The sequence below is a fragment of the Gopherus flavomarginatus genome, chromosome 4 (assembly GCF_025201925.1).
Source record: "Gopherus flavomarginatus isolate rGopFla2 chromosome 4, rGopFla2.mat.asm, whole genome shotgun sequence".
In the NCBI taxonomy this organism is placed as follows: Eukaryota; Metazoa; Chordata; order Testudines; family Testudinidae; genus Gopherus; species Gopherus flavomarginatus.
The window spans coordinates 118984278-118998664 of NC_066620.1; the positions used below are offsets into that span (position 1 = coordinate 118984278).

Below are 14387 nucleotides of genomic sequence, written 5' to 3' on the forward strand. Positions count from 1 at the left end.
TTCTACTTGAATAACTTTGTTTCACAGAGTGGAATATCATTATTATTTTTCCTATCACCGTCTCCTTAGTAAGGGTAGGTGAATAGATTTCATGCCTAGTCTCATAAATTTTCTGATGTTTGTGCAAGGTTACATGTAAATACTGAGCTCCAGAAGGAAGGAGAATACAGATAAGAGATGTGCTATAACTGAATCTCATACATGGTGATATTATTGAATTATTATAGTATCCAGTGTACAGTTCCATTATGTAAATGGGTGTTGAATTTTGAGGTGATTTTGTTGAGTATGTAATAAAAATTAGTTTTTAAAAGAAGTTCAAAGTGACTATATTTATCAGAAATTTAAGGGTAAAAGTCCTTCCTCTGCTATTATCTGTAGAAGGATAAGTTGCCACCCTCACCAACCAGTCAGGATCTCACCATTATTTAGGCTTGTCTTCACTACAGGCTAAATCGATGCTGAGATCGATGCAGTGGTGTCAATTTAGCGGGTCTGGTGAAGATGCGATAAGTTGATGGGAGCGCTCTCCTCTGTCAACTTCAGTATTTCACCTCCCTGAGAGGTGGAAGCTAAGTCAGCAGGAGAGAATCTCTCGCCAAAGTAGTACGGCGTAGACTCTGTGTTAGGTTGATGTAAGGTATGTTGCTTAGGGGGGTGATTTTTTGACACCCTTGAGCAGCGTAACTTATATTGACTTAAGAATCAGTGTAAGGCTAGGATTTAGACAGTCGCAACACTCTTAGTCAAATACAGTTCTGCTCACCATTGAAGTTCATGGCACTGCTTGCAACAGTAAGCTGAATAGGATCTCGCCCTTTGCTTGCTACAAAATATAGAGAAAATCAGCATTACAGAGGTGATAACAATTGATAACATAAAGAAAGAATTATTGATAGAGGTGTTGCATCAACTGCAGATGGAACTGTGGAATGTAACTGCTGTTATTGTTGGTACCATATAGAAAACTAATGGGAGAAATCCAATAAGTGTGTTGGATCTAGTTTGTCCCTCATTCTCACTAGTGACTCTTGTGTGTGATAACTCACCTAAAAAGAAATGCAGTCCCCTCCTTGTGGATCAGAAATAATGGGGGTGGGGGGAAACAGTCCCCATCCTTCAATTTCTTATGTGAGTAATATTTCTTCCAAGCAAATAACCCAATTGAAAGCAATGGGAATACCCTGTATTAATAAAGATTTGCAGGATCCGGTACAGAAATGTATAGTAAAACATATAAGATATTTAATGAAATTGTAAAAATGAGCACTGACTGGAATAAAGCTGATCAAAAGGATTAGATGAAAAATACACAGCCTAGTTTCCTATAATCATCACCTCATTACTAAATTGACTATAAAAATACAGGTTTCTCTTTAGAATTCTCACTACTTTTTCATCTGACCGGTCATCAGTATGAAAAGGGATTATAGGCACAGATTAATAAAAAGGAATTTTAAAAACTGGGTAAAAGGAGGTTTTTATACATTCAGTGAGTCTGGTAGATTTCAACCATATTAAGAAAAACAGAATCCCAAGACTTGTAATATTTCAATATTTACAGTCAGCAAGGCAAAAAATCGTTTGTGTTTTTTTTTAGTAGTAGAAAAATGTGTCAGTGCAAATGAGCACCAAAGAAGGTTTTATATTTTTACTGGCATGAAAAGAAGAAATCCCCTCTCATCAAGAAGTGGGGAAGAGGTGTAAGGTGAAAAATTGATACAGAAGATTATAAACAGATATGGAGAGTAGTTGTAAATCATGGGAAGAAAAGGGTCTCCTGTGTGAACATATTGGTTTAACCAAGGAGGCACATTAGTGCTGGAAAGAAACCCCTCAAATTGGAAAAACATTTTGAGCTGTATTTACCTTTTATGGATTAGTGAAAAATAAATAGCACTCTATCAAGGCTGACCAGATGTCCCTTTTTTAAAGGAACAGTCCCATATTTAAACCCTCCTGCAGGTGTCCCAACTTTTTCTTAAAAATGAACACTTTGTCCTTTATTTTCTGTATTCCTCCCTATCAGTACTGGTGGGTCCTGCTGTTGGCTGGATCCCTGCTTGCCAGCTATCTGCCCACCAGCGGTGAGTGAGCGGGTCAATTGACCGACAATGGGTGTGTGTGTGTGCAAGGCTGGTTGCGGCAGGAAGATGCAGCAAACCAGGCCAGCTGCTCCCCCTGCTGGTCCATCTGTGCAGTCTCTGCTGCATGCCGGCTCTTGGCCAGCCCTCCATCCTCTTCCCAGCCAGCGCTGGTTATGAGCTGTGGTGGCTGGTGAGTGTGGGCAGGCGCCACGCAGTGGCTGATTATGTCACCTCTGCTGCCCACCCATCAGCCCTTTACATGCTCCCCCTCTTGCTATCTTCTCCCTGTTTCACACCTCCCTCCAGCCCCATGGCTCCTCCATCTTCCCCGTGGCGGGGCATGTCCCACTTCCAGCGCTGTGTGGAGAACCAGCCCCTGGTCAGAGCACTCAGCTCACCAACAGCCTGGCCGGCAGGCTCCTTCCTTCCCCCGCTGCTTCTGGCTGGGTCGGTGCCCCGAGAAAGCCCAAGACCCTCCAGTCCGGGGAGCTGGCCAGGAAGAGTTGAGCCCTGCATGTGCCAAAGCCCCACAGAGTGCTGACATGGGAAAACCTCTCCACCCCTCAGCTGAGCTCTGGAATGGCGAGGGGTGGAGGAAGCGATTTCCAGCCTGTTCCCGCCCTGACTCTGCAGACTCCACAGCAGGGCCTTAGCATCCTCTTCACCCGCCCTCCCAAGCCCTGGGTCCTGCCCCCAGGGAGCATGGGGCTGCTCCATCCCCTAGGCACCCTCCCCTACCAAGCCACCTCTCCGCCGCGTTCGCTAAAGACCCTGCAGTCAGGTTCCTTGGGTCCTGGTGCACAATGCATCCTTAGGGCTGAACCTCTTCCTGCCCGCACTGCTCCAGGGGACAGGAAGCAGCTGGGTTATGTTGGTGGCCAACAGCAGCCTGGAGGTCTTAGCTGTCTTTTGACACTCTGTGGGCCGGAAGGGAAAAGCTGCTTCCAGACACATGGGAGGGGAGAGAAGAAATGAGCTCTGCAAAGATGCAGGGCCAGTCATTCCTTCCCCTCCATGGCGGGAAGTAGCTCCCATCCCTTCCCTACTCCACAGTCCCGAAAGGCTGCTGCTGGCCACATTCTGATGTGGACTCTTACAGAAATCTGAAGGGGGGCAGAGAGCGAACCTGCTTGCCTTCCCTCTCCCACCTCACGTGTTGTCTCTGAAAGACACAGTGACAGGTGTCAAGAGAGGCGGGTCCGTCCCAGGGGCCCTGCCGGGCATGGAGGTTGGAAAGCGCCATTCGGGGAGGGTTGGTCGGTCACCCACCCTGTGTCTGTGTGTGTGATCCCTCCCCATGTGAACCTTAAAGATAAGAAAGTAAATAAAAAGAATCCAACTCTGCAGTATTTCTTTTTAATGGGCTCAGTGAACTTGATGTTAATTTGTCCCGTATTCAGAATAGGGAGATATGGTCACCCTCACTCTAGCACTCAGCAAGGTTAGTTTTCCATTTACTGATCACTGATAAAAGTGATTATTATTGCCCTGTACCTCAAATGTGGTTGAGGTTGCTTTGTGCCACACCATGAACAGAATCTGACCCAGAGCCACCAGATCCAGCCATGGGAGGAACCACCCCAATGCAGGGGGAAATCTTACAGGGGTATATAGAAGGTTCAGACAGGACACCACATACTGTGACGATTCTGTTTCAGTTGTGGCCCCTTGCAGCATTAGCAGCCAGCAGGTGCTCTAATTTGCACCGCGGGGATTGACCCTGCACTCAAGGATTGCTGAAGTGCAATTGTGATCTTTATGCTACCTTTGCACAGGCATGCACCCCCCACGCACCCCTCCACCCCCCCAACACACACACATTCTTCATTCAGACTCTAGGAACTGGCCCCATGTGTTTTGTGAGACCCAAATTGTCACCATTCTGTATACATTCCAATACATGGAAAACTTTTACAAGCAGTTACAGTAATTATAATGACAGATTGCACCCACACACATGTGCACAAACGACCTGTTAAATGAGTAATTGGACAATTGGGTGCACATTATTATTAAGATGTGAACCTGACTTTCCTTTTTTTGTATATTGTTTGTTGTTCTTTGTCTGGGTATATACATTTAGACCAGTAAAAGCTGAAAACATTGACAGGAGGTAGAATAAAATAAATATGGAAACTGAACTCAAAGAATATTAAACATCTGCAGTTTACTATTCTTTTTCCTAAAATTTATTTATCTGTTATATGCAATGGTTTTATTTAAACATTTACACCCTGTTATGTAAAAATATAACCCCTCTGAACTAACCCACAATGTTATATAATTTGCACCAAAGAATGCATATATTATTATTTATTGCTGGAAGAATATAGGGTAAAATCCTGGCCCTGTAGTAGCCAGTGGGAGTTTTGGTATTGACTTCAGTGGGCCAGGATTGTACCTGTAGATTTTAAGCGTTTTGGATAGAAAAGATTCAGCCTAGATATGTGCTTGATCCGTGACTTTTCAAGGTAATTTTTCTACTCCTTTTTTAAGAAAGGCTAATATCTAGAATATGGTCCCATTGGACAGAAGTCTTATTTCCTAGCATTATTGACCATTAGTTCAGACTCTTTAATGTAAAAACAAAGTAAATGAACATGCAACAGATACCTACCTAGGCCTTGGCAGTTGTTCTAAAAGCTTGTACGGAGTGCCACATTTTGAACAGTTACAAGGACCTGAGCTCTGATATTTCTCGTGGAATATAGCCAATAAAACACTGTCACCCAAGCCGGGACAATAGTTAAACTCCTGAAGCAATCTTTTCGTCACATTGCTTGAGAAATGTTTATTTGCTGAGTTCGTATGGTGGCTTTTGAAAATGAGAACTGCATGGCTGATAATATACTTTTAATGAAACTTAAGTAACAAACTTGGCATAAAGGTTACTATAATAGAGGTTAATATAACTGAGCTCTTGTTCTTTGCTTCCAGTCACTCTCCTCTGCCTCCTTTCTAAATCACCATGAAAACACCACCATCCCCCCAGTGAATCAGGCTGATATTCTACCTATCATCTTTCATGCAGCTGTCTCTTTTGATGATCACATTCATGTCATGTCTAAACTTTTCTACTTCTTCCTACACAAGAAGGTCTTTCCTTTCATTCAGCCCAGGGAAAACTTTTGTCCAGGCCCTCATCATTGTGCATCTTGACTACTAAAACTTCTTCTTACCTATACGTGACACAGGCCATCTTATCCCACTCCAATTGATTTTAAAAAAGCTATTATTATTAATCGCCTTTGCTTATTGCTCTGAATACATCTCCTCCCCCACTTCATGTCTCTCACTGCGTCTCCATTCCTCATTTCATCAATCACAAGACACTTCTCTTTACATTTAACACCGTACAGCTCTTAACCCTCCTTTGCCTTCTGACTCTAATACAGTATCTAATACATCCCTCACATCCACTCTGCCAGAGGTGCCAGACTCCAATGCCCGTTGATCCAATTTTCCCTCCGTCACCTTTGTGCTTTCTTCCCATTCCAACCCCTGTGTCTAAGAGGAGGTCTCCATTAAACTCCATTAAAACACTACATTATCCTCTTTCAAGTCCATCCGTAAAACTTATCTTTGTTATGGTGCCCATAAAACACTCAACAATGGCTAGGCAGCTAGTGTGCTATGCTATTTATGCTAAATATGATTACTTTATTGGTATATTGTCACCGTGTCAGGGATTGGGGGATTTCGGGTATGCTTCTGGCAGCAACCTCCTAGTGGTATTACTCTGGGTTCTGTTGCCCAGCGGCGGGAGTCACCGGCCACGTTGTCCAACACTGGGATTCACTGGCTGGGGATAAAAGAACCTGGGCCCTCCCTCCTCTATCAGGTTCAAACCCTGGGCCCAGTAAATAGTAGTTCAAAATCTGCAGCCTAGGGCATCAGGTGCCCCTATGCCTGCTCCCTGGGCCACTTTCTACTCCAGCTTCTGTTCCTCTGTTGGCGTCACTGGTTCGCCTCTGGGTCCCTCCTGAAGTCCTCTCTGTCTGTGCTCCAGTGGGTCTTCCTGTCATAGTCACCTCTTGTTGTCGTTTACCAGTGTGATTGAAAGGTCTGGAGCGGCTTGGCGGTGAGACCTGGGCCTAGCCACTTGGGGCTTCAGCGGCTTCTTGGCAGGAGCCTGCAACATACAACTGCTCCCCTGGTCCTTACTGTGCTGATCTGCTCCATTTTGAGCTCTGCCTCACTACGAGCATTTCCAGGAGGGGTGTCTGGACCCAGAGCTGCTCCTTAACCCTTTTCTTTACCTCATCCCCAGCCACTTCCCCATTTGCTTTGTCCACTTGTTGTGTCTCATCAGAACTGTATGCCAAGACTGTAAGCTATTTGGCACTGAAACTGTTGATCCTTATTATATATATTCAGCTCTTAGCACCTTTATCCCTGATTGGAGCATCTAGATGCTAAACAATGCAAGCAATAATAATAATAGTATAAGCAGTAGGCAATAAGTGTGTTCTTCTGTCTATCCAGCCATATTGTTTAATCTTGTTTGTGTATGTAATATGTATATTTGTATATTAGAGAAACAAGGTGCGTGAGGTAATACCTTTTATTGGACCAACTTCTGTTGGTGAGAGACACAAGCTTTTGAGCTTATGCAGAGCTCTTCTTCAGATGTGAGTATATGAATCCCACTAGTGAGTCAGTGTTGCAGATCTCCCTCTATGCCAATCTGCAGAGGATATGGGTCCAGGATGACATAATGATGACGGAGGGGGCACTGTGCTAGCCTGGTCTTGGGATGTATGCTCTTCATAAGCAAGAGGAAGGAAAACTTAGACAAGGGACTCAGGAGACTCAATTTTCTGTTCCACCACAGATTTCCTTTGTGACCTTGGACAAGCATTTAATCTCTCAGTTCCCTATCACTACTTCACAGGCATGTTTTGAGGATAAATACATAAAAAAGATTGTTAGGTCCTAAGATCCTGTGACAATGGGGCCATATTAGATCAATAGGAAGCTAGCACAGCATGAGACGTGGGGATGTGTCCTAATATTGCAAAAATATAGCAATTTACATTAAAGTGTAGGAGATTATGCATTTCCATTTTTTATTTGAGGGATCTAGTAATAATTTAAATAATCTAGTAAAAATTTATTTTGCTTTTTATTGTACAAAATTTAGAGGGCAAAGATAAGTTTGGATAAGTGTAAAATGGGCAGTGTGAGTGGAGGATATGACAATGCAAATCCTGATCCTTCTAATATCCATTTTTAGGCACTTTTTTTGGTGGGGGGGAAATTGTTATAAAGAAAGTATTAGTGATTTTGGATGTTAGCTGGAATCCTTAAAAACACATTTTCCCTCTGTTTTTTATATTAGTGTTTGTTTTAAACTATATATATGCATTTGTATATCAGGTGAATACTATGAATTATACACACACACACACACACACACACACACACACACACACACACACACACACACACACACACACACACACACACAATACAGCGTGTGTGATGTATCTGTAGAAGTTCACAGTATGTACATCACGCATACATGTTCATATACACACACACACACACACACACACACACACAGAGTGTTTGTGCATGTGTTGTGTACTGTATTAACAAAATGTAGAAACTGTCTTTAAAGAACTTTTAGCTCATGATAATTTTCCTGTCAGTGGTAATTATATGCTTTAAGTAACTTCTTTTTGGATTCATTTAGCAGCAGCAACAGAAGAACCAGAAGTGATTCCAGACCCAGCCAAGCAGACAGATCGTGTGGTGAAAATAGCAGGAATAAGTGCTGGAATTCTGGTATTCATCCTCCTCCTCCTAGTTGTCATATTAATTGTCAAAAAAAGGTAAGAATATTAAATTTTCCTGTCTCCTTTTTCTTCTATACTGAATAATCCAAAAATATTCTTTCACAGATCATTTCAAGGAAAGACAGTTGTCAGGACCAGTAGCTGAATAAAATTTATATATTTCTGGTTTTGTACTAAATTTTGAGATACTGTATATATAAATAAAATGAGGATTGCTGTCATTTTGAGGTCTAGTAGCTTTACTTTTTTGTTATTCGTTTCTAAGTAGCTTTAATTTTAAATTTGCAAAAGTATACAGGAGTGCATAAAAAAGATATCATTGAAATTCGTAGATTCTTATTTATTTATTTTACCTTCCGTATTGTAAACTCTATAGAGATTTGTTTCCATATGAAGTCTTTGAGTCCTTTGTTAAAATTATCTGACTTTTCTTGCAAAATATTTTTGATATATTTTGCTCCATTCTTGTAAATCTAGAAGATATATTTTAAATCACATTACATCATTATAAAATTATCTAGTTAGTCCTTAGTTCATGAATTTTTTTTTAAGAAAGTATTAACCTGAATGAAATTCAGGTGGTTTTAGTACTTTTCATAGTCAGAAAACAAGCAATAGTGCCATCTTCTGGAATTATCAAATGATAACTCTCCATAAAAGGCTAATTTCATTTACAGGGTACTACAGTATACTACTTGTGCATTTTAAAAATATGCTTAACTTTTCAGTGCTTTCAACTCTTAACCTAGCATAAAATTTTATAATCTATTTCTATAAATTCTTAGTCAGAACATCTTAACTATTATTACAAACAATGAGTCCGTCATTCCCTCTTTTTTCCCGACACCCAATCTTTGACCCTAATCCCTTTGAGGATGCACAAACCAGCATGTTCTGCTTAGAATGAGATCTTTTTCTTCCAGAGGTTTGTGGATTGCAGTTCCGCGCCCCCCCCCCCCCGAATTCTTAACAAAGAATATATTTGTAAATGTTGCATATGTTAAAATGAAATGAAGTTTTCTATTATTTTTTAGAAGTAGATAAACGTTAAAATTGTACCTAAGATCACACTATATGTTATTATTAATGGTTTCCATTAGATTTTTTTTTAATTTATTGCCTCTTTACAATTACCCCTGGAGATATATAACTTGGAGAAGAAACGTCTGCATTAGAAACATTAGGTATGCTTATAGTATTCTGTGTTAGTTAGCTACATATGTGATTTTCCAAATAGTGCTTTCACTTCTCTCTGTCTACCTCTGTGGTTGAGAATTATATGCATATACAAAAGAGCAAATCATAATATTTTAAAAAGACATAAATTCTTCTTATTTTCTCTATTTACACAAATTGTGAAGAGCAATATATAGATTTTTTTTCAACTTTCAGCAAGGAATTTTTCTTGATCTGTATTGCAAGATATATCGCTGGGACATATCTTTTCACCATGGTCCCCTCATATTTGATACAAGATTGTATGTGACTAGCTGACCATTATATATTGCCAGTCACTTCCAACGGGATTGGCTAATCTTGCGGGTAAGAACTGCATAAAACTTCAAAGGGTGTGTGAAAACATTCATTAGCAGATGTGTTCATTCTTACATTCTGAGCCTTCCTGAACTCTTGCTTTCACTAGTTTTTAAAAGAAGCTTTAATTCCTAATGTATTAAATAGCTTAATGAAGATAAATTAACAATGTCAGTAAAATGATACTTTAAAACTTTTCTCCCTGTATGAAACCCTGCAAGCAATAATATGTTAGAAGTCATACTTGATCATCTGTCTAAAAATGCATAATACATTAAAACTTCTGTAATATTCTGTATTCAAAATAGGTGGGAAAATTACCCTATTTAATGAATCTTTAATGTTTGGTAATTTTTCACAATGATAGTTGAATTGGTCTGTTGAATATATAATAGATCTTTCAGTTTTTTCCCCTCAGGAAAAGTGGACACTTTTTTAGATCAACCCTTTGTCAAGGTCACTTACAATAAATATATAAAACGTTAAGAGAATAGTATACACATACTTAAGTTAATTCAGTCCCTCTGGTGAATCAGGACAACTTGTATAATAAATCCATGAACAGATGGAACATCTCTTTCTCTATTTCTTGTGCAAACATACACACACTCTTGCACATGCAAACACACATTTCAGTTAGGTTTGGTGGGATTGAAAATTTGATAAGTTACATATCAGCATGCATAACTAGTGAATCCATAATGTAGTATCCCTTTTGATACCTGAGATTGATTATAGCTATTATGTAAAAAAAATTAACAATACAATGAATTTACTCATTCCCATGGGTTTAATAAGTCTCATGTTAACATAGATCTCTAAATTTGATTAAATGTGGCTTTATCTTTTAATGAAGAAAAAAACGTGAGTCGTAAGCTGTTCTGTTCATGATTTCACAAGTCTAAGAGATGGTTTATGCTTTGCCTGATCATTCTGTGCAAATTGCTTTACGTTCAACTGGATGAAACTCTATTGGCTCTTACACAGTTTTACAGAGTAATCAAGCTAAGAAAAGGGATACTGCATCTTTCAAATAGCAATGCCAGGTTCTTTTAGTTGTTGGACTATTAGCAAATGTACTTCATTTCCTTCCATTTGTTTACCTTCCATATTTTTAAATGCTTACCATGCATACATCAACATTTCTGACTGTAAGATTTAAAGATATAAAATATATGTTTGCATTCAGCAAATGTGTGTGTTTATATATAGGTATCAGTATACACATACATCTGCTGTAAAATGTGTATTGTGTATGGTATGAGTGTACACATATATGTACATACGGTATGTTTGCAAACATATATGTACACCTGTGTACCAGTAAAGACTTCATTAAATTTAGTGGTTTTCTGACCAAGTATATTAATACAATCTTTAGTTTTTGTAACTGAAAAGTTAAAAGCATATTTAATGCACAGGCTTTGTACACAACTATTCCATTTATCATGACATTTAGGTAGTAATTGATCATCATACTATGCTGAACTTCATATTGAAAATACATAATCCATTTAATTTTCCATTTTTTGGCAGTAGATTAAATGTCAGCATGTAATTTTCTCAAGTGATCTCTCTCTAAAAAACAAATCATTTTTATATGCTAGTGTATTTTTTTAATTGCATGGCAAAGTAAACCTAATCAATGCATGAGCAAGTTGAAACGCTAACCGAAGAAACATGAATTTTCAAATTTTTTTTTAACACACATTTCTCTGCTTTGTTCAATGTGACGGAGTCACGCTTTTCATTCACCATTGCTTCTCTTTTTCCACTGTCTGTGATTTGCTTGCCAGGAGGAGCTACTATTCTTACTCCTACTATCTGTAAGTAGAAAATGGGTGACTTACTACTTTACATGTTTTAAAGATGCAGTATCCCTTTTTAAAAAAAAGAAAAAAATACAGTCTTTATAATTTTGCTAAATTTCAATTTTTGATACATTTCCTTGGTCTGAGGGAGTCTAAAGGTTCCCTGGTGGTTTTCCTATTTTACCTTGGTTTGTTTTTTTTTAAAGGGATATTGTATTTATAATTGTATATTGAGATTTTTACTCTTTGCCTACCTTTTTCCCCATAATTATCATTTTAGTTAGTATAATCATATTTTGATTTGCATTCTATATCAAACTTACACATCACACTACAAAATGTCTTGTGTAGTAGCTGTCACATAGGGAACCATGATTGTGAATCACTATTTTTTGTTTTTATTTAACACGAATAAGTGCATTAAAGAAAGTACATTTGCAGCTGATACTGCGTAACACCTGTAGTATGCAAATCAGATGTAAATTTCAAACATGTAAACAGGCTCTTGCATGCTCCCTGGAGGGCAGGATGTTTACAATGGTGGGAGCAACAATTGGAATTGTTTTTACAAAAATATCTGTTGTATACAAAGTCCTTTTCTATTGCTCATTGGGCAATCTGCATACGCAAGCAAAATTATTATTTTATACTTTATAGCAGAAACTTTGCTTCATTGTAGCAGAATTACATTTTTGTCTGTGTCAACCAGATGAATTTTTGTAAGATCTGTAATGATGTAGGCATTGATTGAACAAAGTGCTTGAGCATGTGCTTAACTTTTTAAGGATGTGCATAAAGTCCCACTCATTTCAAAGGGAATAAAGCAGTGGTTTTCAAACTGTGGGTCATGACCCAGTACTAGGTTGCGGAATGGAAGGCATTGGGTCATGGCAGCTCTGGTCAGCACCACCAACTGGGCCTTAAAAGACCCATTGGCAGTGCTGCCCGACTAAGGCAGGCTAGTCCCTACCTGTTTTAACACCGTGCTGCACCCCAGAAGTGGTCAGCAGCAGGTCTGGCTCCTAAACAGGGGGGCCACGGGGCTCTGCGTGCTGCCCCTGCCTCAAGCACTGGCTCCGCACTCCCATTGGCCAGTTCCCAGCTGGTGGGGGCGGTGCCTGTGGGTGGGAGCTGCTTGCACACCTCCGCCTAGGAGCCAGACCTGCTGCTGGTTGTTGCTGGAGCACAGTGCAGTCCGCAGTGCCAGGACAGGTGGGAAGCCTGCCTCTGCACCCTTGCTGTGCCACTGACTGGGAGCCGCCAGAAGAAAGCCCACACCCCAGCCCTGAGTCCACCCCAAACTCCTCATCCCCGGCCCCACCCCAGAGCCTGCACCCAGAGCCCTGACCCCCTCCTACACCCCAACCCCTGCCCCAGCCCAGAGCCCCTACAACACTCCAAACCCCTCATTCCCAGCTCTATTGAGTCGCGGGCATCAACAATTTTCTCAACTGGATTGTGAGAAAAAAGGGTTTGAAAACCACTGGACTAAAGTATATGCTCAGTGAGTGCCTGATCATGGATGCTCCTCTACATTTTTGTTTAAACAGGTTATTTACTTGACTTCATTTAATAAACTGAAAAAGCTAAACAAGGTGTTGTAAACTAACAATGGAGTTCTCTATTTCATTGTGATGAATTATAATTTCCTTGTTAAATAAGAATTGCTTCAGCCAAAGATAATTAACTGCATAGTTTCATACTAATATAGAGCACTTTTTCCCTCTTGACACACCCTGAAACACCAGCCTGCCTTAGGGTCATGTACTTGGATCCTTTGATAGACAATGAGAAACATTTATGCTTGTGTCAGTCTCAAGTACTTGCATAATAAATTGCTTAATTGTCTGACTGGATGTGCCTCTAGAAAAGTCAGGCCTACAAGGAGTCAATACATTGCAGTGCTAGAACAGAATGGGCCTTTTCTGAGGAAGTTGACACAGAGCAGAAGAATTAGTAGTAAACTACTGTTATACATTAATAAGTTGTAAAGCATTTCAGTGGTTGCTGATTTATATAGCATAGCTAGCAAATTTTGTTACAAAGTGGTGCTTTAAAAGGGGGCTTAGTGTAGCTGAGAGAGTAGACTTTATAACCTTTTTTGTTCCTTTCCAGAGATGGCCTTTAAAACTGGGAGCTTTAAAGTCTAGAAAATATCTGAAAAGCTTTGATACTAGAAAATTGGAGCCTGGATTAGAAATGCCAGTTTCAGAAAAGCTTTGACAAAATTAGAGAGCAGTAATAAATCTGGAGCATTTTCAGTTCTGGGGCTTCTATTTTTTACAAATTTGTTCAGCTGGAGTATTGCATAAACAAACTTTGCTAATTACTCTAAAAATGCCTGCCTGGAGAAAACCTATATCATAAAGTGTTTTAAGGAGACACCAAAAACGTGTTATTCACTCATGTGAACATGTTTATTTTTGGACATCAAAATTCTAAATTTTTGACCTCTTGGGCTTTAATTAAAGAATAATAGTCTGAGAAGATCTTCATGACTTCCTTAACAGACTGGTGGTTGTTAGGATGAAAGTGTCAAGGAGAGGAAGGAGTTAGATCAATCTAAAAATCTTCCCTGCTTAATTATATACAAGCAGACCAGTTCTCAGATCTGCTCTGCCTTGTCTATCTTCAACACTTCCTGGTGGTCCTTAAAAACTGAATAAAGTTTGTGAAACCTGAGAAACAGACTTCAAAGGAATTAGTATCTAGTGGAGAGAGAGCCCCACTTCCTGTTTTAGACGGCAGGGTAGATCACTTCCCTATTCTGCAGTAGTGTTTTCCTCACTAACCTCTCCTGTGCAGCTGCAGAATATTGAAATTTTGCAGCCAACACTGGAAGGCTCTAACAGAACTTTTATCCCATGAAATATAAGCTAGATATGCAAATTGTAAAAGCATTTAACACTATGGTAATAACATTGCTTTTGAACAGAAAAAGATCATGAAATTAAACTGCTTTTAAAAAAAAATATTTTTTCAACATACAGTATTTGCTATGCTGATTATATCTTTTCTCTGTGGTGCTTGTGGTTCATCCAAGAAGACCATGCTAAATGGTTATCTTAGCCAAACTGCTTTGAGCTGTAGTTGTTACTACAGTAACAATTTTGAATATTTTATCATATTTATTAATATAATAAAATGTATGTAGA

General features: G+C 39.5%; 2 protein-coding genes across 14 annotated transcripts in view; one reads left to right on the plus strand and one right to left on the minus strand.

The window, feature by feature from the left end:
• PTPRK (protein tyrosine phosphatase receptor type K) overlaps positions 1-14387 on the plus strand; it is a 616176-nt gene that overhangs the window by 564623 nt on the left and 37166 nt on the right. For 6 of the 12 annotated variants that reach the window (XM_050949447.1, XM_050949436.1, XM_050949446.1 and 3 more), the window contains 2 exons: positions 7786-7924; positions 11218-11247. In XM_050949447.1, coding sequence (XP_050805404.1) covers positions 7786-7924; positions 11218-11247 — 169 coding nt within the window. The remainder of the gene's footprint in view (positions 1-7785; positions 7925-11217; positions 11248-14387) is intronic. The other 6 variants (XM_050949441.1, XM_050949443.1, XM_050949444.1 and 3 more) reach the window with 3 other exon arrangements.
• LOC127049284 (uncharacterized) overlaps positions 1-14387 on the minus strand; it is a 225808-nt gene that overhangs the window by 94868 nt on the left and 116553 nt on the right. The window lies entirely within an intron of this gene.